The 15,041-nt window shown below is 38.7% G+C and overlaps 1 protein-coding gene across 24 annotated transcripts in view; it reads left to right on the top strand.

Annotated features, from left to right (window-relative positions):
- The window catches only part of MPDZ (multiple PDZ domain crumbs cell polarity complex component), a 129,238-nt gene that overhangs the window by 50,533 nt on the left and 63,664 nt on the right, over positions 1–15,041 (top strand). For 23 of the 24 annotated variants that reach the window (XR_005600213.1, XM_039543672.1, XM_039543664.1 and 20 more), the window contains 5 exons: positions 281–469; positions 2,999–3,208; positions 5,089–5,205; positions 9,185–9,346; positions 14,701–14,985. Coding sequence is in view for 23 of the 24 variants with exons in the window: in XM_039543672.1 (XP_039399606.1) it covers positions 281–469; positions 2,999–3,208; positions 5,089–5,205; positions 9,185–9,346; positions 14,701–14,985 (963 nt within the window). In the remaining variant the exon portion in view is untranslated. The remainder of the gene's footprint in view (positions 1–280; positions 470–2,998; positions 3,209–5,088; positions 5,206–9,184; positions 9,347–14,700; positions 14,986–15,041) is intronic. The other variant, XM_039543677.1, reaches the window with a different exon arrangement.

Here is a 15,041-nt window from a genome sequence, read left to right on the forward strand (position 1 = left end):
TATGCTCGAATGCGTCTAATAGTCTATAAGGTGCCACAGGACTCTTTGTAACTTTGATATTAAAACACTTGAGCAATGATGTTTAATCCTTCTGTATTGGATTTATTATATACTTTTGTTTGTTACACTCCCTAGATATTCTGCACTGTCATTTAAAATGAAATATAACCTTTGAGCTTTTATCTCCATTTTGGTGTGCATCACTTGGTGCAGGTAATTCATGAAATTTTACACGTGCCATTAATATTATGGGGTTGGTGGATTTTCTTTGTCTTTCCAGTCTCATGTAGACCTTGGTGAAGTCATTGGCTCCTCAGAGACAGAGGGTACTGGCTTGGAAATGGCTGATGTAGGTCAGAATATTGACGAGGTGCAAGGATCTCCTTTGGCAATGTGGGAAACAGAAATACAACACGTTGAGCTGGAGAAAGGGAGCATGGGACTTGGCTTTAGCATATTAGACTATCAGGTAACATCTCTATTCCTTATTTTAAACAGAAGAAGGTAAAATATTTTGTATTGAATGTAGATCCAATCCATCTTATAAATATATATTTTATATCTGAGATGAATGAAAACCAGACAATATTCTCATGTTAGAGTAACCTGGTAATAAAATTTTCATACTCCTCCTGGGTCTAACTGAGACATCTCATTAACTATATTCTTCATTCCTCTTATTATATTAAGAGCACAGACTATTAATCCAGCCCAAATAAATAAATATTCACATAAAGGGCTAGGTTTTTAAAAAGCACTGCTTCCTATTCTTTGAGTGCAATGAGTTGTGCACACAGTTCAATGTATTCAGGGGTTCTAACCAGGTGATTTGCACCTGCAGTTAAGTACTGAGTGGCACAAGTGTTCTGGTTTGCGTCCAGAGTTCAACTGCAGTTGAAAATTATGCCCACACTTCATTTCTTATGGGTAGGCTAGAGGGTGGGTCTTTTGAAAATACACCCCCACAGTATTTCTTTACATAGTGAGCAGTTAAGGAATATAATAGCATTACATTGTCTAATAATGGTTCCATATTCTGGATTCTGGAGATTATCAGATAAATGTACACTTTATGTGAGCATTTTGATATTTTACTATGAACATATTTCATATTTATCTCTATTAGTTCTTTGAGATTTAATGAAATTGATACTGTTCTCATGTATAATATGGAAAAGTCATTCACAATATTTATGCTTCTTTTCTCTCAAGAATATGAAGGATGAGCTAAATTTAAAGTATATTTTATATTTGGAAGATGTTTTGTCTTTATTTCTAGCAAATTTTCAGTTAATTCTTAATTTTGGCTATACTTACGGTTACATAAGTATGAGTTGTTTTCCACTCCCACGCCCGATGAAAATGAGCGAGTGAGTGAGGGTGGGGGAGATTTAGCGATGGAGGGAGAGGGGAATGGAGTGAATGGGACGGGGCCTAGGAGAAGGAGCAGGGCAAGGGTTTTCGGTTTTGTTCGGTCAGAAAGTTAGCAACCCTAATGTTGTATAATGGGATAACTGTAAGTAGATTCCTTGAAATGGGAGAAGATATTCAGTGCGACAGGTAAAATGTAGTCCCATCTCAGATAAATGCTCTTGGAGGAACTTGTGAAGGCTGCTTCCCACTCAAGTAATGTCTCCAGAGAGATTATACTCTATAAGACATTTATTATATGGTATTGTTTACCACTCTCATGGATCTCTACCTTATTATGTCATACTAATTCCCATGGGTTGTCAGGGATCTTGTCATTTCTTCATACTAACTCTCAAGAGTCACTTGTTTCCATATTTTCAGTTGTACAGTTTGTAGTGCTAAGCTAGTATCTTTTCCAATACTTAATATATTGGCATGGAAAGTTGCTACGGTATCTAAGTTGAAGTTGCTAAATGTGTTGATCTAGGTACCACTATGTAATTTAGGGTTTTAACCACTAAGCTTTTAGAATTAATAAAGCTTACACTGTATTATGTAATATCCTACTGTGCTTGCACAGCGGAATGAAAGTAACATATTGTGGGAAATTAACGTCTGATGTTCTAACTATGTTCCTTGTGAGATTCTGTGCAGTATTATGCAAATGTGTATAACTCCGATACTTTAGATTTTGTTACAGAGATTAAGTTCCTGTTCTTGGTCTTTGATTACAGTATGTTTAATTAAAATGTGTGTGTCAGGGAGTGGGGATTATATTTTTAAAAGCAAACTTTACTCTTTTTGTATTGTATTGTTTATAAAGTGCTTCATAAACTTATTTTACAATGGCATGTGTCAGTCTCTATTAAAATGTCTGTCTCATGTACGTATAAGGGCTCCTCTCTTATTCTAAAGTCCCTTCATGACTGAGTGAGATCAAGTACTACGAGCTGCAAGGAGACTCTAAATAAACCCTTTGGTCCATCAGAGCCCAGATGTGTTAACCTTCCAAGCCGTTATCCCCAGGCATTTGAACATGTGGAAGGTTGAGGGCTGGAGAGATGTTGTTACTGTGGAAGGTGTTTGTTTTTAATTGCTGGCATGTAATTATTTGTTACACTGGGAAGTGCAGTCCATGATTCAGTAGCTTTTTACTGTGAAACTACATGATGTAAAGTATCAGAGGGGTAGCCGAGTTAGTCTGGATCTGGATGCAAGTCCGACGAAGTGGGTATTCACCCACGAAAGCTCATGCTGCAAAACGTCTGTTAGTCTATAAGGTGCCACAGGATTCTTTGCTGCTTTTACATGATGTAAAAGCACTCATAGCATGTGAGGGCTAATTATTTGTGCTTTTATGTATCAAAATAAATGACTAAATAATAATGGGGCCAAATCCAGAGATCTTTTCTAAGTGTCCTGAGTCAGCAAAGTTACTGAAGTATGCTCACTTTGAAGAGTCATCTGGAGTTTTCCTGAGTAAGGACTGAGTCAGGACCTCAGGAGCTGGCCCATACAGGTTGCTAACTTTTTATTGATTAAAAATAAGCATGTGAACTGGTTTCCTTACTTTGCTTTCAATTAGGACCCAGTGGACCCGGCAAACACAGTAATTGTAATCCGCTCTTTGGTTCCTGGTGGTGTTGCTGAACAAGACGGCAGACTTCTTCCTGGAGATCGGCTGATGTTTGTCAATGATATCAACTTGGAAAATGGCAGCTTGGAGGAAGCTGTACAAGCACTGAAAGGAGCACCAGTAGGAGCAGTTAGAATAGGAGTTGCCAAACCACTGCCTGTAAGGATTGGGCTCTAGATTTTCATATGTTGCTGGCCAATATCTTTGCTTAGTCTATGACTGCTTTTGTGCCACTCAGATGGCATAAAGTTGCCAAAAGGCATTTTAGCTGACTCACTGAATCTTCTCCTTGCCTGTGGGAAACTCTTGGGTGGTACAGAGCTGGTGTAGTACTTCCACAGCCCCTCACTCCTGCCCCCTATCTGTGGGGCATGGCTGGGGAAAGGGGAATGATTGGAGCATCCCAGCTACCAATGCAGACACCTAGGGCTGTGGATAGTGAGGCATAACTTAGCATTGTCCTGAGGATGCTCTCAGATAGGAGGGTATGTGAAAATGGTTTAAAGCCAACCTTATATCACCTTTCCAGAGCTGTGCTAACTCTGGTGTTAGTCAGGACTTACGCTGAACCATATACCTATTTAATATCAAACATATTTAGATTATGCTCTTTATGTTAAAAAATGTGTACATTTTAGTTGATCCAGTATAAACCTCATAGTTATACTGAAATGGTATAGTGTTGCAGCTAATTGGAGTGTGAGGATGTGCAGTTACTGACCTATAACTGTATAGTTATCTGTTATTAATTCACTTCTGTGCACTCTGGCTTGGGGGTCCTAATTTGAACAATGAATTCAAAACACTTTGCAAACATTAATTAAACCTCAAATGATCCTTCTTCGTTAAGTAAGATTACCCACATTTCAGAGAGAGAGAAATTAAAGCACTACTATGAGGGTAAATAGCTTGCTCAAGACCTCATAGAGAGACATGAATTGAAGCCAGAGCTCATAAAACCATATGCCCTTCCTCACTGACCAGGGAAACCTTTGGAATAATGCTTCTTTGAATAATAACAGAGTAAAAGCAAAATATTGGGCCAGATTCTCCCCTGGTTTAAGTTGGAATCAGTGGAGCTACACCAATTTCCACCATCTGAGGATCTGGCCCATTTTATTTTTAAGACTGAGTAATTTTTTTTTTCTCTCTGGAATGTTACATTCCCACAATCCTCTCCTGCACAGAATTCTTGATTTCAGATTCTGGCTCTTAGCAGGTAACCCTGTAATAATAATAATAATAATTTGCAAGGAATTATTTTTTCCATCGAAAGAGATATTTTTAACTTGTTTCCTGTAAGAAACTTATGCAGATTAGAAAGAATGCTGCATGTTGCACAATAATGCAGAATTTTCAGAATTAATATCTTGTTTAAAGCATGAAAGAGGATGAGGCATGATTAAATGTTACTTTTCTCTGGCTTTGTATAAAGCTTCAGCATTAAAATATTTAACACATGCTGAGTTCCGCCACACTAGAAATAATATTTTGCTCTATGGGGGTGTTCGACAGATGCACCTAACAGCAGCAGCAGCAAATTACATGGAAAAAATTGATTAATCTGTACCATGCCGACTTTTGTCGTCCTCTGGTGGCTGGCCTACATAGAGGATAAGAGCTCACTACTACTACCAGCTAACAGTTACTCCTTTAGCTCTAGTAGTAGAGGCCTGTTGTTTCAGTGATTAGAATTTTGGGCTCTGTACCCCTGGGTGGACCTCGTGATGACTGTTTTAGTAAATGCTTAATTATGGGCAAAAAATACAGAAGCATCAGACTTATTTGTATGGTATGTTATGGGTTCTTTGGACACTAATGGTGGATAACCCAATGTTTCATTACTACAGCACATAAAACAACATGTAAAGGTTAAAATACGTATAATTTTATTTACCTCACACTATAATTTTGATTGAGATGATGTCACTTCTGTACTTGGTATTTATTTGCATTTCTAAAACTCCCTTAACATTACTGACTCTGCATGTCCTGTATACTGGCCACTCATCCAACTCAGAGCTTCGTTCTTTCTGCAGCTTTCACCAGAAGAGGGTTATATTTCTGCTAAGGAAGATTCCTTTTTCTACACTGCCCAGTCACTTGAGGAGGAAGGGCCAGTTGATGCAGCCCTCTTCCATGCTGAGCTGGCTCTGGTTAGTGGGCACAACTTACCAAGATTTCTCTTAAAACCCTTTTAACATTGTTTTTTTTTGCCTTGTCCAAATGTAATGAAAAGTCTTTTTCATCACTTTACTTATGATTTTTTTTGAAGTGTTTAGCCTTACTTCACGTGTGACCTATCATGATCTCGCCAGATATCCAGATGCTGTAAACTTGAATAGATCCATTGAAATCAATAGAGCTCCACCAATCTGCACCAGCTGAGTATCTGGCTGGAATGTTTTAGCTACTGGAAAATAAGAAAATACTTGGCTGCGATTTTTTCAAAGCCAGCTATGAGATTTGTATGCCTAAAAGAGAACTGGATATTAAAAGAGAATTGGATAAATTCATGGTGGTGAAGTCCATAAATGGCTATTAGCCAGGATGGGTAAAGAATGGTGTCCCTAGCTTCTGTTCATCAGAGGATGGAGATGGATGGCAGGAGAGAGATCACTTGATCATTGCCTGTTAGGTTCACTCCCTCTGGGGCACCTGGCACTGGCCACTGTCGGTAGACAGATACTGGGCTAGATGGACCTTTGGTCTGACCTGGTACGGCCGTTCTTATGTTCTTATGTAGTTCCAATTGTAACGATGAGCACTGGGCATTCAGACTTCATAGGTGGCTTCGAAAAACTTTGCCCTTTCTACATAAGCTTTTATTTAATTACATAGTAGAAACTTCTGTTTACCAACATGTGATAATGTGGATGTCTCTTTTTTTAATAATTTGAAAAGTCGGTGGAACTCTGTTTTGCCTTTAAATGACATTCTTGCTGCTCAGCTTTCTTTAAAAGTTGCCTATGTTTCTTTTTTTAATAGCTGTATTTACACTATAACATTGTTTTAGTGATGGCAAGATTTTAGAGTATAAAAACTATGGATTTTCACAGTGCAAGCAACTTGCATGAAGTGTAGATATTTTTATGCATCTCCAAAAACTGCCAATAGGAGTCCAGATTTTTAATGTACTGTTCTCTTTATTCGCACAGACCTGGGTCCTGAACTTGCATGATGCTGAGCACTTACTAAGAAATATTGAATACCTTCAGCTCTCATTGAAGTCCTATTTTGATGTAGATACGAGTTGAGAAGTTTAAGTTAAATTTATAAACAATTGTCAGCATCCTTAAAGAGGATGTTTCATACAGAAAAAACTGTTGAATAGGAAAATTAACTCCTTCCATGTGTTTTATCATAGCTTTTTCTTAGCTTGTTTGTGAATTACAAAAGTGCTTTTTTCTAACAAGGTTGTTAAATCCCACTGTCCATAACCTTTTCCTGTTCAGTCTTGCCTTGCTGTCATGGTACAGTATTTATAATATCACAGTTATTTTCCTGACAAGATTATGACTTTATTGATACATCAAAGAGAAACTAGGTAGTGGGTGAGAAATTTTCTTTCAAGCTAGTTTGCTTGAGTAAGGATTGAGTAAAAACTGAGCTCAGAATTTGGCCCACAGATTTTGCCCATGCAGCTCAGGTGCTCACATTTCAAGGATGTTGATAAATTTGAGAGGGTTCAGAGAAGAGTCTGGAGAATGAATAAAGGATTAGGAAAAACATGAGTGATAGTGATAGATTGAGCTCTTTGAGTCTATCAGTTTAGTTTAACAAAGAGAAGGTTAAGGGGTAACTTGATTATAGTCTTGAGTATCTACATGGGGAACAAATATTTAATAATGGGCTCGTCAGTCTAGCAGAGAAAGGTAAGTCATGATCCAATGGCTAAAAGGTGAAGCAAGATAAATTCAGACAGGAAATAAGAAGGAAATTTCTGACACTGAGAATAATTAACAATTGGAACAATTTACCAAGTGTCAAAATGGATTCTCCGTGACTGACAATTGTTTAATCAAGATTGGATGTTTTTCTTAAAGATCTGCTGAAGTAATTATTTGGAAGAAGTTCTATGGTCTATATTATACTGGTGGTCAGAAGATCACAGAGGTCCTTTCTGGACCTGGAATGTGAAAAATGTTTGAAAATAATGATGATATATTAATAACAACACAAAAAAGAAATAATTACAAGATTTAAATTTTCAAAATTGGGTGTCTAAATTGTATCTGTGAAATGGGAATTTGCTTGTGCAGTTACAAATTCAAGACTCGGAGACTGCAAAGTATATTCAGTTTCTTGTTTTCCATTTACAAATATAGGGCCATATCCTGAAGTCCTTATTCACTTTACTCAATCCTTATTCAGGCAGTTTAGACTTCAGTCTAAATTTTCCTGCATATGGACTGAAGGTAAAATTCTCCAAAACACCTAAGTGACTTAGCTTCCTAAGATGCATTTTCAAAGGTGACCTAGGATCTTAGGTACCTACATCTCCTTGGTAGTCAATTGTATTTAGGTTCCTAAGGGCCAGATTTTTAAGGATATTTAGGCATCTTACTCCAATTGAAGTGGGAGATAGGTGCCTAAATACCCTTAAAAATCTGACCCTCAAATGCTTAAATCACTTTTGAAAATGGGACTCAATACAGTTTTTAAAAGAGCCTCAGTTAAAATGAAGTGATAAGCTCAGGATTTGGCCTGTAGGTTTTCTGTATGCATTTTTAAAAATTCAGAGGAAAGTCTTTGACATCCTTCATCTGGTCTATTGTGGTCTAGCAACATGTATTTCAGGAGTCTGAGGAAGGTATGTTATGTTGTATAATTTGGAGCATAATCTACCTAGCAGAAGAGCTTACTGCATGTGCTGTTGTACCTAAGCACAACAGAGTCAGTTGAAGACTGAATGTAAACATTTACTCTGAATTATGTAGGGACGCAAGGTAGTAGCTTTTTTTTTTCCCCCTACACACGCTTTTGATAAAATTGAGTCTGTTATGACAGAGGTCCATTTGCGTGAGCACAGAGGTCTCAGTGGAAATATAAAAGACATTGCTCTAATCCATGGTCATTGATTCAACAGAAGTAATCAATCCTATTGAGCCATTACAGTCCATTGTGACAATTATCATAATTGGAAATCTGAAATTACTAATTAATAATATGATTAACCATATAAAATAAAATACAATATTATGAGCTGTGTTACTAGCTGTATTTAGAAGGGTCTTAATCTGTGGATTATCGACAGAGTTGTCTGTATTTGCTTCTTTTGGAGTTGACAGTGTAGGTATGATTCTGGTATACACCTGTTTTACACTAGTGTAATTCGTGATTTACATTGGTGTGAATTAGATTAGAATCAGGAACATAGTATATAAATGATAAAGTACAGTGTAAAACAGCTGCCACTGTACTAGTATATGCATATTAAAAGCCTTATGGAATTGAAGTGATGGTACGTGCATATAGTACATGATTTTTAAACCTCACTATCTGTGATATTAGTTATTATCTCACATTAAAAGATAGCAGCTTGCAAACCTTTTTAATAATACAAGCTAATTTGGAAATATGGGAACAAAGTAAAGGGTCTAAAACCCCGGAAGTTTGTATTTTTAAAATATTTCTGTACCTTTAAAAAAAATCTGTATCTTTTTAAAACCCACCAAGCCTATTTAAACAAGCTATAAGAAGAGGGAAATTAATTTGTCCCTAAAATGTGGCAGTAAGTGAAGATTCCCATTTTTGTAGCATTTATTCACCCAGGAAAACAAAAAAAAAGTCTTGGGGATTTGTTGACGGCATGGAATAAAGCAGCATTTTCCCACTACCTAATATCAGTGGTCGTGGCCATTAGCCCGTCTCTGCTCTGAAGTATTTGCAAAAACTCAGAGCCAAGTTTGGCTTTCAGATACACCTGTGCAACCTTTATTCAGCTTTGGGTTACATAGGTGTAATTGCATGTGGAATTTGGCCCACTGTGTATAGAAGATTTTGTATAAAATAGAGAAACAGTAAAATACTAAGCAAAGTACCAGCAAGGATTTAGCCACACATGTGCAAGTGTTTGGGGCTTATGTGGTCTGAAGATAGCAGATAGCCTGATTAAATTGCCTTTGTTATTAGGTGGACTCAAGTGAGGCAGATCTAGTGGATGAATCCACCTTTGAATCACAGTATACTTCAGACAATGATGACACCTTCCAGGCTTCTGTGTTAGCTCTGCACGGCAGTAGCTGTAGTGATGGTCTGAACTATAGCCTCTCTCTTCCATCATCAACTCCCAAGGTAAAAAGAAAATATAATTGTATTGATGACAGACTTTTTTATACTTATAATCAAACTCAATGTTTATGTCTAGCTGCTGTATTAAATATAGAGGCATTATGTTGCCACAGTTCCATCTGCTCATAGGTTCGTTATCAGATTAAAGTGCAATTTCATTTAGGTAATGTTGATTGGATACCTTTCAGACTTGTATGTCAGAGAGAGAAGGCGATAGAAGGTTCAAAGCTTTGGTTGTATTTTGTATCACCAGAAAGTTAACCTATTTGGAGACAATTTGTACCATCAAATTTGTGCTGAGTAGTCTGCTACAAAAATGTAAATTGTTATTAAATTTCAGAGCATATTAAAGACTGGCTACATAAATGGTTGTACACAGAAAAATTGCATTCTGCTAACAGGTACAATAGTTTAGGCATGAAAGCAAAAGTTAGTCTGATTTTCAGCATATCTTTATCACAGTTTAGTTAGAATTATGTTAATTTACTATGTTCCTGAGACAATGATGCTGTAATTAATTGCTGATTGAGATTCCATTAGCAGTTAAACTCAATCAGCAAAGAACAAGTTGCTAAGAAATATAAAAATGATTTTTTATTTTTGTGCCATTCACATACCCATATTGAATTGCTTTTGTATATTGATGGTGCCTTTTTTGTTTCTCTCAGTCATTGCTTTTTCTCGTTTTCTTGGCAAATTAGTAATTTTTTGTTTTAGCCAGGACTTTTCCAGTGCGTTTCTTCAAGTTTTCAAGGTAGACCTGTCATCATCTTTGCAGGCGACACCATGTAGTTTTCTTGGATGGTTTGCAGTATGTAATTTTGAATAGAGCAGCTGCTGCATCTTCCTCCACACCTGAGACTCAGTGGCTGGCTTTATCCCTTCTGGAATGTGTTCAGCCTTTACTATCCATGGGGCTGAAAGCTGAGTTCATCTCCTAATAGAATCTCCTAATCCACAACAGAGTGTACCTTTGCTCTGCCAATGGGACAGATTGCATTGTTTAATTTAGTAATTGTTACTTAAAGGGATTATGCACTATGCATGCTGAGAAACATACATTTTACAGGACAAAGGATGGTTGTACAGACTACATGGTGCTGGGCTCCCTGAAGTCTTCATTTTTTTCAGCATTTTTTTAAAGTTCGTATTTGTTGGAGCTTTTAAAATTTATGGGTCTGATTCTCCACTGCCTGGCTCCTTGTGCAGATATTTACATTAGTGCACAGTGGGTGTAAAATGTTAATGTTTTAATCTGGTAGCACTTTCAACTCTCTGCAAAAGTGTAAACAACTACACATGGTGAAAGGCAGTGGAGAAACTAGTGTTAACAAGGAGACGTGAAACAAGTGGCTGATGCAGTACAACTCAAAGAAGTGTATGCTATAGGCATTATGAGAAACATGGTAAAAATGGATGTGTCTAGCCATTTGGAAGGTGCATCTCATATGATAGATCACTGGAATACAGGCTTTTGAGTGCTTCATTGTTTTCAAAATAACTGAAGAAAAATGTTGTAAATCAAAATAAACTGATGCATTTCCTCAGATAAATAAAATATAAGTAGCAAAGTTTAAAGCATTGGCCACTCTTACAGAGTAACAAAAAATGTGGGGAGTGGTGCCAGTTTAATTCATTTGTAGTTGCATATGCACTAAAATATAGAACTTAAAGTTTTTCAGGCAGCAGAAATAGCATCATCAGGAGAATAAACATGAACAAACCGTGTCTGATGTAGCTTTCCCATCCTTGTACCATGAAATGAGCCATATCTGTACCATGAATTGAAGTCAGTGACAGTCTAAAGGAAATTGCTTCTTTTTTCCTGAAGACCATGTGAATTCTCAGTGTGTGTGTGTGTATCTATCTATCTATCTATCTAGGAGAATACCTGCACTGAAATATGATAGCTACACTCAACCACCTAGCCGATGCCCACCCATATGTCCATGCGTGGCTATGCTTTTCAATGTACTAGTATTCAATGCAGTAGATACACAGAAGGGAAAAAAAGGTAGATATGCACAAAGAAACTATTTCAGAAGACAGTCTTCACTGAATAGTCATCAAAACAGGCCCACATTTGAGTATTCCATCTAAGTTGCATTTGAAGAGATAAAAGCCTAAATCCTTCTAATCACCATGGTGCAATAAAAATAAAATCACCTCCTACCATTTACAGAACACAACAGGAACCCTAATCTATTTAGTCATCATCAGCATGCTTGAAAGACGGCTGCTATTCCCACCTTTAACACTATATTTACTCTTAAAGGGATTGATCCAGCTCCCATTGAAATCAATGAAAAAAACGTGTCACTGACATCAGTGAGAACTGATGCCTTCACATCTGCTGTACTGCTTGTGCATTTGCTCACACTTGATGATGGGACTAGGAGCAAGCAGAACATCTAAAAAGCCAGTGAAATAAATTTTAATGCCTTCTGATGTAAAATGTCACAAAACACTACTGCTTGTTGTGCACTTTGAGTTCTAAAGGTGTGCCTTATAGAAAATGAGTGAGAGAGGAATAAGGGATATTGTGCGAGCAGTGTAGGAGAATTAATGGAGGGGAGAGTTCTTGTAACTGTAATGAAGGAAGGAGAAATTGCGCACTATTTCTGATGTTGAAAGAAAATGCTTTAATGTCTTTGATACATTGTTTAACAGTAGTGAGTAGCCTGCATTTTCAAAACTGACTAGGGATTTTGCATGCCACTTTGTAACTCTAAAGGGCCTGATTTTCAGGAAGTGCTAAAACCAGGCCCTTTAAGGTGTCATAAACTGTGCATCCAAAAATCAAGACACCCAAAACCACTAGTCAAGTTTAAAAATGTAGCCAATCTTGTATAAAAAGATTTACTGTGGTAATGCAGCCCAGATCGCTGACATTTGGAGTAAATGCTGCTTGACCTCTCTTCTAAATAAAAATGTGGATTATTAAAGAAAGCTTGGCAAACTTGAAAACATCCACACTTGTTTGTTCAGCATTGGGTCTTCTGGTCTTTTATATGCCCCGTCCACCTACTTGCAAGTATGCCTTGTTGCATGATAAGCATATAAATATTGATGTAAAAGTCTCTAAAGCTATGCCAGTTTATGCCAGCTGAGGATCTGGCCTGTAAATATTTTCTGCCATAACTATTTTAATAGTAGAAAAGATGTAACAAAAGAAGACTCTTTTTATAAAAGAAAGTCTTGTTATAGTAAAATGACTGTCAGTGATCGGTGAAGACACTGTATTGTATTTGATAATAAGTATTCTTAACAGAGTTCTATAAGCTTTAGCTTCAGTTTAACATATTTAGCATAAAATATGCATTTTAACAATACTATATATAGCGCCCTACCAAATTCACAGTCCATTTTAGTCAATTTCACAGTTGTAGGAATTTAAAAGTCTTAAATGTCATGTTTTCAGCTATTTAAATCTGAAATTGCATGGAGTTAGGTAATAGGTAATACAAAGGTAATAATTGGAGATTGGTATATCTCCTAGAACTGGAAGGGACCTTGAAAGGTCATTGAGTCCAGCCCCCTGCCTTCACTAGCAGGACCAATTTTTGCCCCAGATCCCTAAGTGGTCTCCTCAAGGATTGAACTCACAACCCTGGGTTTAGCAGGCCAATGCTCAAACCACTGAGCTATCCCTCCCCCCTGAGTTGGAGTTGTAGGGGTCCTGACCCAAAAAAGAGTTGGGAGGGGGGATGCAAGGTTATTGTAGGGAGTGTTATGGTAGTGCTATCCTTATTCCAGTGCTGCTGCTGGTGGCAGTGCTGCCTTCAGAGCTGGGCAGCTGGAGAATGGCAGCTGCTGGCCAGGAGCCCAGATCTGTGGACAGAGCCGCTGCCGGCAGCAGCGCAGAATTGAGGATGGCATGGTAAGTAATTGTCACCCTTACTTCTGTGCAGCTGCCTGCAGAGCTGGTCCCTCAGTCAGCAGCTGCCACTGTTTGGCCGCCCAGCTCTGAATGCCGCATTGCATAAGTAAGGGTGGCATGGTATGGTATTGCCACCCTTACTTCTTCGCTGCTGCTGGCGGACGCTGCCTCCAGAGCTGGGCACCCGGCCAACAGCCACCACTCTCTGGCTGCTCAGCTCTGACGGCAGGGCAGAAGTAAGGGTGGCAATAGAGTAACTCCTTGCTTAACGTTGTAGTTATGTTCCTGAAAAATGCTACTTTAAGTGAAATGATGTTAAGCGAATCTGATTAATGTAAATGGAGGGGGGCTTAGGTTCCAGGGAATTTTTTTTCACCAGACAAAAGAGACACAGACACACACACTGTAAGTTTTAAGCAATTTAATACTGTACACAGAAATGATGATTGTGAAGCTTGGTTGAGGTGGTGAAGTCAGAGGGTGGAAGAGGATGGGATATTTCCCAGGGAATGCCTTACTGCTAAATGATAAACTAGCACTCGGCTAAGCCCTCAAGGGTTAACACATTGTTAATGTAGCCTCACACTCTACAAGGCAGCATGAATGGAGGGAGGGAAGACAGCATGGCAGAGAGAGACAGACACACACCTTGTGTGTGAGAGAGAGACGCACATTGCCCCTTTAAGTACGTTGACCCCACTCTTAAGTACATTGCCTTTTTAAGCAGATCAGCAAGTTGAGACAGCAGCTGCTGCCAGCAAGCCCCCTCTGTCCTGACCCCTGTTATGCCCCCCCCGCTCTGTGTATGGGGTAAAGGAGTGAGGGGAAGGGGGACACCCTGACATTAGCACCCCTTCTCCCCCCAGCCCCTGTACAGCAAGCAGGAGGCTCCTGGGAGCAGCTCCAAGGCAGAGGGCAGGAGCAGCACATTGGCAGTGGCGGGAGGGACAGCTGAATTGCTGGCAATTGTTAGCCTGCTGGGCGGCTGCCACACAGGGAACTTAAGAGAGCGGGGAGCTGATTTGGGAGCAGGTGGTCCACCCTTGTTTCAAGCCCCCACCAGCTAGCTCCAATGGCTGCTCTTTCTGCAAGCAGTGGACAAAGCAGATGGCTGCCAAACAACATTATATGGGAGCATTGCACAACTTTAAACAAGCATGTTCCTTAATTGATCAGCAACGAAACAACGTTAACGGGGATGATTTTAAGTGAGGAGTTACTGTACCTAAAATAATCTTGCAATCCCCTAAAATAACCTTGCAACCCTGCTGCAACCGCCTTTTGGGTCAGGACCCTAGTTTGAGTGCCCTGTAAAATCTGTGTAGTATAGGGTAAAAGAACACAAAACACTAGATTTCATATGGAGAGACCAGATTTCACAGTCTATGATGCGTTTTTTATGACTGTTAATTTGGTAGGCCCTAACTATATAAGATCATGAATTTTTTTTTTCACTATTCCTGATTCTGTTTAACAGGGTGTTAGTGAAGATTCTTCAAATGCCTCCATTGATTTCCGACCATCCAACAAGAATCTATATAACATAGATCTAATCCAGGGAAGGGGAGAGAACCAATCCTTAGAGGACACGAGCATGGTACCTGCTGGTGGTGTTTCCAAAAAGGATCCTCTGCCTTCAGATGTTTCTGAGAAACTCGCTGAATATGAAAATATAGCTACTTGGACGGAACCTCAGATGTCAGCCGAAGTTGCACAGAATACAAACTCTGCTATCCCAGTGCACCCTGACCTTACTGGAAAAGTAAAGATCCTGTTGTATGGCTTTTATACAGAGAATATTTATTTACATGCCATGGT

This window comes from Mauremys reevesii, linkage group 6 (genome assembly GCF_016161935.1).
Source record: "Mauremys reevesii isolate NIE-2019 linkage group 6, ASM1616193v1, whole genome shotgun sequence".
NCBI classification, from domain to species: domain Eukaryota; kingdom Metazoa; phylum Chordata; order Testudines; family Geoemydidae; genus Mauremys; species Mauremys reevesii.